This window comes from Balearica regulorum, chromosome 14 (assembly GCF_011004875.1).
Source record: "Balearica regulorum gibbericeps isolate bBalReg1 chromosome 14, bBalReg1.pri, whole genome shotgun sequence".
Taxonomy (NCBI): Eukaryota; Metazoa; Chordata; class Aves; order Gruiformes; family Gruidae; genus Balearica; species Balearica regulorum.
This window is the reverse complement of record NC_046197.1, coordinates 4,097,806-4,107,598: the sequence shown is the minus strand read 5'-3', so window position 1 is coordinate 4,107,598 and position 9,793 is coordinate 4,097,806. Positions and strand designations below refer to the sequence as shown.

General features: G+C 44.1%; 1 protein-coding gene across 2 annotated transcripts in view; it reads left to right on the top strand.

The window, feature by feature from the left end:
- The first annotated feature begins 6,473 nt into the window (after positions 1–6,473).
- The window catches only part of KCNIP1 (potassium voltage-gated channel interacting protein 1), a 443,945-nt gene continuing 440,625 nt past the window's right edge, over positions 6,474–9,793 (top strand). Inside the window, exon 1 of one of the 2 annotated variants that reach the window (XM_075766508.1) lies at positions 6,474–6,991. In XM_075766508.1, coding sequence (XP_075622623.1) covers positions 6,904–6,991 — 88 coding nt within the window. In that variant the 5' untranslated portion in view covers positions 6,474–6,903. The remainder of the gene's footprint in view (positions 6,992–9,793) is intronic. The other variant, XM_075766514.1, reaches the window with a different exon arrangement.

Sequence of the window (9,793 nt, the reverse complement as noted above, 5' to 3'; positions counted from 1 at the left end):
AATACCGATATCTTCCTACTTTAGGGAGTTCAGTAAAATCTGTTTGGACTTTTTCAAAGGGTCTGAGAGCTACTTCTCTTCCTCCAGGTACTTTTTCTCTTAATTGTTGTTTGTTTACCTTTTGACAGTTCAGGCATGCACTCATTAGTTGCTTAGCCAAATTATAAATCCCCATGCATACATACTTGTTAGCAAAGTGGTCTACCATGGGTTGTACTCCCCAGTGGGAGTGGGTTTTATTATGTAATTCCTGCAATATTTTCCAGGCTAGCCCCTTTGGCAGGACTTCTCTGCCATCCGGTAAGAACCACTTATCTCCCTTTTGAGTTGCTCCTTCCTGTTTAAGTATTTCCTTTTCTTTATCTGTGAATGCCAATAGCATCCTTCCCGGGGGTTCAACTCCTTTGTTTACCACAGTGTCTCTTTGATAGAGAGTCAATAATGCTGCCCTTTTTGCCTCCTTGTCAGCTAGATTGTTTCCCGTATCTGTGGTGTGGTTCCTCGCTGGTGCCCTTTAACGTGTACTACTGCTATTTCTGTAGGTCCTCTTAAAGCTTCAAGAGTTTGTTTGATTAACTCCTCGTGGATCAATCCTTTTCCCTGTGAATTTATTAGTCCTCGTTCCTCCCAAATTTTTCCAAAGGTGTGTACCGCCCCAAATGCATATTTCGAATCAGTGTAAATAGTTCCCTGTTTTCCTTTAAGCAATTTCAAAGCTCTTAAAACAGCATATATTTCGCATGCTTGAGTGGACCAAGATTTGTTCAGGGGCCCCGATTCAATGACCTCTAGAGTTTTCCCATCAACTAGAGCATATCCTGATTTTTGGGTTCCTTCTATTACTCGGGAGGACCCATCCACATATATCTTTTCACCTTCTTCCAATTCTTGGTCCTCTAAATCTTCTCTAATCTTAGTCTGCTGTTCTATGCACCGAATGCAATCATGGGTCAGGGTCTCTACCGGCTCTCCATACAAAAATTGGGCAGGGTTTTGGAGGGAAGTAGTTTCAATTTCCAGTTTTGGGGAATGTATTAAGATGCTTTCATACTTTAGTAATCGAGCATCTGTGATCCATTTCTCTGCCTTTTGTTGCAAGATTCCCCGAATGTTATGGGGGGTATATACTTTTAAATTCCCTCCAAAAGTGATTTTATTTGCTTCCTCTACCAAGAGAGCGACAGCCACTATAGATTGTAAGCATGATGGCCATCCCCGACTAACGGGGTCTAATAATTTTGAAATATATCCCACAGGCTTTTTCTTCCCAGCCCATTCTTGGGTTAGTACCCCATAAGCTGTTCCCTCATGACTGTTCACGAACAGGTAAAAAGGTTTTCTTACATCGGGTAGACTTAACACAGGGGCATTTACTAGGTCTTCCTTTAAGTCTTCTAATCCTTTATCATCTTCCTCACTCCATTTGACTAGTCCATCAGTCACCAGCTTTTGATACAAGAATTTAACCTTATTGCTAAAATCCTCAATCCACTGCCGACAATACCCCAATAATCCCAAAATCTGCCTTATCTGTCTTTTGTTTCGGGGAGCTGTCAAGGATAAAATGCCATTCACTCTCTCTGGGTCCAATTTCTTACAACCCTTAGTGATCCAGTGTCCTAGGTATTTCACCTCCTCCTCAGTAAATTGCAGTTTAGATTTGGACACTTTCAGTCCCTGGAGACTGAGGAAATTCAGTAATTTAATACTCTCAGTTCTTACAGCTTCTTGATCAATTCCTGCTAATAACAGATCATCTACATATTGAATGAGGGTTACTCCTTCTCCCGGGTGGTAATTTCTTAATATTTGCTCCAAGGCTTGGCCAAATAGATTAGGGGATTCCGTGAATCCTTGGGGAAGTACGGTCCATCTTAGCTGCTATTTTCGATGGGTGTCTGGGTCTTCCCACTCAAAAGCAAAATAGTCCCGGCAATTTTCTTTTAATGGGCAGGCCCAAAAGGCATCCTTTAAATCAATCACCAAGTACCATTGATATTCCGGGCTCAGTTGGCTCAACAATGTGTGTGCGTTGGCCACTACTGGGAACCGAGAGACGGTTTGCTTGTTGATTTCTCTTAAATCGTGTACCAACCTGAAGTTCCCATCTAGTTTTTTTACGGGTAAGATGGGAGTGTTGAATGGGGACATACAAGGTTCCAAGAGGCCTTTCCTTAGCAGTCTATCAATTTCAGGTTTTAGCCCCATCCTCCCCTCTTTTGATAGGGGATATTGTTTAATTCTTATGGGAATCTCAGGGTTTCTAATAGTTACCTCAAAGGGTTCAATGTTCAGCCTACCTACAGTATCAGGGGTATACCATACTTCAGGGTTTATTCTTTCCTCATCCTCTACTCGGAGAGGACACAACTTAACTCTTAATTTATTTTCTACCACTTCCAGATTAATTCCTAATTCAACCATTAAGTCTCATCCTAGCAAGTTGTATTCCGCCTCAGAGACGAGTAATAAGGACCCCATTCCCATTTTGGAGTCCGTTTCAAACAATACATTTTTAATTACAGGTACTCCAAAGGGTTCTCCCTTGGCCCCAACTACCTGTACTTTTTCTCTTGAGATTGTGCACCCTTGGGGAAGGGTCTGGACGGTAGATCTTTCCGCCCCTGAGTCCACAAGGAACTCAATTTCTTGTTGCTGGGGACCTACTTTGAGCTTTACCAGGGGCTCTGCTTTTTCCTGTGTCCCCAGCAAATAGAGCCCCTGACCCCCCTAGTCTTCTTGGAATGCCTTCTCATCTGCTTTCCTCCTTCGACAATCCTTTTTCATGTGCCCTCTTTTCCCACAGTAAAAGCACTCCACTCCCCCCTTCTCTGTCCTCCCTTCTCTGTCCCTTCTTGGTCTCTCTTCTTCAGAATCCCTTCCATTCCTCCTTGGGGGAGGTCTCCTTGAAGGAGGTCCCCCTTTTTGTCCCTCTCTAACTGCAGCTACCACCATTCTTACTTGCTTCTTATAAGCTTCATCCTCCCTATGTACATACACCTTCTGGGCCTCCCTTAACAACTCATCCAAGCCTCTCCCTTGCCAATCCTCCAGCTTTTCTAACTTCTTTCGAATATCCATCCATGATTTGGCAACAAATAGGGTTTTTAAAAGCACCTGCCCCACAGGTGAATCAGGATCTACTCCAGAGTAAAGTTGGAAGCTCTTTCTAAGGCGCTCTAGCCAATCTGTGGGGTCCTCATCCTTTCTTTGTTGTATGTTCTGTCCTCTCGGGACAGATTCTCTGATCCCCTGGATGATAATGGACCTTAAGTCCGCCATGTGGTCTCGATGTTGGGGATTCTGATTGTCCCAATTGGGACGTTGCAGAGGCCATTTAACGTCTGCCATGGGACCTGCCTGATGTTCATTGTCCCAGATTCTCATACCAGCTGTTCTAATCATTCGCCTTTCTTCCACCGTAAACAAAATACTCAGGATGGATTGCATTTCATCCCACGTATAGATATTTGGTCCCAAAAATTGATCTACCCGTTCTGCCACACCCAAGGGGTCTTCCAAGAGACGTCCCATTTCTTTCTTAAATTCTCTGACATCCCCAGAATTTAAGGGGACTACCACGAATCCTATGCCTAGGATTTGAAGTGGCTGTCCTGGCTGGTTAGCATTGGGATTAGGGAGCATTCCCATGCCTACTTCTCTAAGGGGAAAAAGGTTTGACTCCTCCTGCCTTCTTTTTGTCTGACTTCTGGTCGTTGGGCGGGCTGGCCCTGGAGTCTCGGAATCGGAGTCCGACTCCTCATAGTGGTCCCTTATAGGGGCCGTAGGATTAGGCGGTGGTAAAGGTGCCGGGGGTGGAGGAGGTGGGACATACGGCAGGGGTGTTCCTGATATCTCTTCTCCTGACCAGGTCTTTTTCTTTTTCTCTTTTGTATTAAGGGCGAATAACTTAATTCTGGTTTCGCCCACTATCCACAGTGCAGCATACTCACTTTCTTCCAAATTAAAAGGTTCTTTTGAGTTTACATAAATATTTAAGGCTTGACAGATCCAATCCTCAAAGGCCCCATACAGAGGCCAATAGAGGTTGTCTCCTCTAATCTGCTTTCCACCCCATGCTTCCATACAATAGTGAATCATTTTTACTTTGTCCTTTCCCTTCCTAGAGGGAAAATTATCCCAATAAGTTATCATTAGTCCTAACGGACTGTCGGGTGGAATCGGTGGGAGCTTTACCTGGGGCTCCCCCCCCATGGGATCAAGGGGCTTGCTTTTCCCGTGTCCCATCTTCCGGAGCACCTTCGTACGCACACAGATGCGCTGCCCCCTGTTCCTGGCGCAGCCCCTCGCGGGATATGGGAACCGCAGTACTTCGGGGTCCGCACTCACTTTGTCCGCAATCGGACGTCTCAGCACACTCCGGGAAACCCAACCCCAACGGAACGGTGCTCCGGCCTATACTTACGCGTCCTGCGTCTTCGTTCGGGGCTTCGTGCACAAAGATTACGGGGTTGCCGGCTTTCTTTTGCTTGCTGTCGAATTTAGGGTTCGTCGGTCGGGGTCCGAGTGAGTAGCTCGGAGCGGGGCCGCTTTACAGCGGGGCACCTCCCCACTACTGGGTTTCCCCACCAGATTTCCCGATCCGAGTCACGGCACCAAATTGTTATAGGTTAGGGGCAATAAAGAGCCAAAGTCCTTGCCAATTAAGTTAATTTGACTAATTAAAGCAAGCAACAGCAGGCAAAACAGCGCTGGGCAGCCGGGGAAGTCTCTGCTCCCGCCAACGACTCGCGCCTTCCCTCCCAGAGTTCTTATAGTCGTCTTAGTTCCAGTTGCTCGTTGTACTCTGCGTCTGCGCGGCCTGTTGCTAGGTGGTCCTGATCTGCCCTCCGGTGGTCGTGGGGGGGGGGGGGGGGGGGTGTGCTCCTCTTCCTCGCAGCTGAGTCCTTGACCTATAGGTAAACTTCCATATTGGGCCATTACATTTGTTACACTTAGGCCAGCTATATTGCTCAACAAAAGGCCTGCAAGCTAGCTATATTGCTCTGGAATTAGCCACTTTGCAGGTTTCTTTTTGTTCTTTATCTGAACATAATTGTCAGGGTTGTTTTTTTTTTTTTTCTTTCAGTTCTGCCTTCTGAGTTCCTGTTATTTTACTTAACCCCTTTATTCCTTCGTTTTATGAACAAACCTTTATATGTTTATTACAGTTTCCTTTGATGGTTTTTTGGAAGTTTTCAGCTGAGGACAATTAAATCTGAAAAAAACCTGAAATTGAGTGTTAGGTCTTAAGGCTAGAGGCAACTCGGTGGAAGTCAGTGGGCAGCAAAACATTTGATGCCTGATGGCTCAGTGACAGCCCAGGCACGAGCTTCACGGTGACCGCCACCCAAGTCAATTTGTCCGTACGTTTCTTTTTACGTGCCCAAGTACCTTTTTCTGAGGTAAAAGGAGGCGGCGCGAAGCCTCTCCGGGCAGTGCTCCGCGGCTCCCGGCCTGAGGAGGAAGTGAGCGGCGCGCGCGCGGCGGCGCCCGCCTGAGGGGAAGAGGAGGAGGAGGAGGAGGGCGGCGCGGGGTGGCAGTCTGAGGGGAGGAAGAGGATGACGCTTCCAGCCGGGAGGGACAGACAGCCCCGAATTTTGCCTGTAGAGGGGTGTAAGTTCTTCTGTAAAGCAGTTTAGCGAGTGAAGGGGATTATCCTTGTTACCTGAAGTGAAAAGCTGTTTGTTGCGCTTGTTTCTCAGTGAGGGCAGAGGACTCAGCTGTTGCTGCTCGGTGACGGCTGGCTCCAGGGGGCTTTGTGAGAGAGGGGGCCGATCAAGTCATCTAACGAGCGGCAGCTGGGTGTGAGCAGAAACCTGAGGTAATCTGCTTTGTAACTCACCCCGGAACAAGCAAGTGCTGCATTTTGGGGCTTGTTAAAAAACATCTGAGAGGACTTCAGCAGGAATTAAAGATGCCTGACTCTATCCAGTGCTCAGGTGGGGTCAGAAGCTCTGAGGCACCTCGACGTCGCTGCTTTATTCAAAGTATTCCAGGCACGCAGAAATAATTGACTGAACTGGAGAAATCAGAGCTGTGGCTGTTGCTAGGGGATAAACTCACAGTACAGTAAGAGGGAGCCTTGTGAGCATCGGGTGAGCACAACGTGAGATGTTGTTCAAAAAGTACAGGTCTGAAACAGCGCTGTGCTGCACAGAGGTGTGAGCACAAGCCCCGTGGGTTCTTGAAGGCCGACAGATGCATTGAGCAAATAAACACCTGATGCATCTAAGCTGGTGAAATTAAAAGAAAAGATACTCTTTCTAGGCGCAGCTTTGCTTTCCTACTTCTAACAGGTTTTACGAAGGAATACTCCAGCCTTCTTCAGGCAAAGCGTGAGTACAGTGTTGGCAGAATCAAAAAAGTGTTATTTTCTGGTTCCCTTGGGCCTGATGAGAGTAAAATTGACAACTTAATTGAAATCAGCTGGAAAAGAGCCCCAAGAAAACGGTCTTCAAACGGCAGCTTCTTTTGTTTGCAGCAGTCACCACCCTGTGACTCCAGCATTAATTGCTGCATTACCAGTGCCCGGCGCGGCAGCCTGCGAAGCCTGGTGAAGCAAACCCCTCCTCCTTCCCTGCCTGGCTGAGGTGGTGGCCTGTGCTTAGCAACTTCCATCAGGGCATCGCGGCATGTGTGTGCAATCACAGCCGAGAGGCTGAAGGGGAGAGCTATACCTTTAATAAAAAGGAGGTGCGAATTTCTCCTCTGCAATCTTTCTGAGTAGCGCCGGAGAGGCAAACCTCAGCGCAGAGGCTGGGGCTCAGCGTACGAGAGCAGAGTTTTGTGCATTGCACAAACTGACATCTCAACTTTGTAAAGGACTCGCTTTTTTTTTTTTTTTTTTTTTGTTATTCCTGGACTTTGTAAGAAAGAAGAACCTTTCTACCCGCTTGAACCATGAGCGGCTGTTCAAAGAGGTGCAAGCATGGGATTGTCAAATTTGCTCAGACTATTTTTAAGCTCATCACAGGCACTCTCAGCAAAGGTAAGAGAAGACATTTTAATTCATACTATGCTGTGCTGTTAGCCTTGTGGGGTGAGTTTTGCAGCCTTTAAGGAGGCTTGTGATAAGAGTTTCAGAGGTGTTCTGGTTTAATTCTGGGAATTGGTTGCTCTGAAAGAAGTCGCTGTGTGCTGTGAAGACTGGAGCTGTGCTGTAAAGCCTTATGTAATTGTTTATAACTTATGTAGTTTGTAACCTGTGTCTGTCTATTTGCCATAGCCCACAACTGTAGCAGGCTATTTCAGTGTCTTCAGAGATGTGTTTCTGAAAGCAATTGTGTAGCTTCAAAAATTTAAAGATTTTGTAGCTGTCAGTAATTAGTACTTCTCTGTGTCATTGTCTACTTCAGTGTTTCTGCTTGTTTGAAGCATGTGTGTACCTTGATTCAAAATCTAGGTCGCTGCTTATCACATGCATTTGTGTACCTATTGTTTATCTACGTTTTGCTTGTCACTTGCATGCTGTGTGCCTTCCCGTGCACGGGTGGAACAGTGCCAAACATATTTATGCTGTCCTCTTAACTAAAATCAAACAGTAAACAAAACAAATCCTCTATTCTTTGTAAATCTAGTACTTCCTGTGAATGTGCACTGAGGTAAGTTGTTACCTTATTTTTGCTGGTTGTTCCTTTCATAGTGATACTTCTCAGCACCACCTATGGCAGCTGATTAAATGAGTATTAGTGATCTGCTTGGGAGCTCCAGACTATAGTAAACAATGTTATGCCTGACTGGTGTTTGCCTGTTGAAATGTGGACAATGTTTAGGTGATGATCAGACTTTTCCAAGTTTTGTGTGCGTTTGATTGGAGGTGGTGTGATTTTTTGGAATTAATAATTCAGTTCAGATGAAATTATTAGTGGAGAGATTTGTATAAGACTGAAGAGTCTCTGTTATGATGTGGTTGGGTTTTTTAAAAATACGAAGTCTGAAGCTTTATTAAGGTGTTTATAGTCAAGGAGCAAAATAGAAGCATTTATTTTTCAGATAAGTTTAGAATCCTTTGAGGTGTGTGGCTCTGTTGGCTGTCAGGAGCACATGTGCTCCTGCATGAATTTTAATGTTTACGTTGTTTCTTAGGATAAACGGAAGCAGGCTGAGATGACTTCTAAAATAGCAAATGTGAAAGTGCTAAGACCTGTTAAGTGTAGCTTCCTTTTGTAGAAACTAGGGAAACTTATTAAATCTGTCTCTCTAGAAAAGAAATATAGTTCTAAGACAGATTTCTCATATTAACCTTACTGGCTTTCAAAAGAAATCTGCACAAGAAAATGTCTGTTTCACATTAAGAATACCGGACAAATTGATTGTTTTTAAAATTAAGATTGCATCTTCTTGTATGTGTTCTTTTTCCACTTTTTTGTCCTCCCTGTCATCTATATACTGTCAAACACCAGCAGAAGGAAAGATTAAACTTGTAAAAGTCTGTCACAGAAAAGACCTGTCAGGTGATGGTTGTAATTCATGATTAATGCCAAGATGTATCTTTAATATTAAAAACAAAAGAGAAATTCACGGAAGAAAATATAGCAAAAGAAATTACTTATCATGGCAGGAAAGAGAAAGTAGTGATAGGATGCTGTCTGGAAGACCTCTTCCTCTATAGCATGTCAGTGTGGTGTATTTGGTGTACTGTATTTGTGCTTTTTTCAGGAGATAATGGAACATAGATGTACACTGCTATATTCACAAGTGATCAACGATAAACTTTGTGCTGTTAGCTTGAGCTCCCTTTAAGACAAGTGGAAACCTGTGTTCTGGTAGTGTTTCACTACGTGCTCATGCAGAGCAGTTGGTCTAATGGGGAGTTGTCAAGCAGTCCTTGTGCTTCTACTGCTTGCCTTGCTTTGGCAAAGGGTTACATCAACATTTTGGTCTGACAGTAGAATAGCACTGTACAGAGAGCTAGAACGGGGAGTATAAAATGTCCAAAGCTTGCTTACTTCCCCATGCTCCCCCCCCCTTTCTTCTGAAAGATGCCAATGTTGTGCTATCGTTGTCTTTGCAGCCAATGCAATGGTATCATATAATTTTACCCACAGCTTTCCTATGGCAATGTCTCATTTCAAGCTGCTTGGATTAGATAAGAGTGACTTCCTGGGATTCAAAGAATTTGAAACTCTGATAAACTTTTTTTTTCCTACTCAGCTGCTTGTGTTTTGAACTGGAAGAACCAGATTCAGGAAGGAATAAATCATGTAAATGAGTTTGTGTATATATCAAAGACCTGCTATAATTAAAATACATGTTTCCATATCATTACCTATGAAACTCATAACTAGAAAGAAAATTATTAGAAATCTTGCTCAGGAGGGTTGATGTAAAAAAAAAAAAAATGTGTCAAAGTTTGTATGTTTGTACTGGAGCTTCTTGTTTATTATTTCTTTTACTGGCATGTAAAGCCAAGAAATAGAAACTGTTGTATATTGCTGTTGTTATGGGATTTTTAACTTACACTCTATATGTGCTCTTGAATATTCAAGCAATATCCCTGTGTTCTTCATCTCACTCCTGCCTCATTTCCTTCAAACTGTTTAATTTTTTTTTTTTAATCTTTACTTAAACACTTTTTACAAGGAAAATCCTTTGTGAGGCACAAGATTCATTCTCTTATCCTTCCATCTTTCTGAGGGTTATTGCAGTGGGAAATATTCCACAGTCCAATGAGATGTAACCCTTAGCTGTGTTCTATGGCTTCTGCTTGTCTTAATAATAGCATTTTTCATTCCCTTTGATTATTTATGATAATAAAATGAGACTGAACCGCAGCTATGTGGCCTGCCCT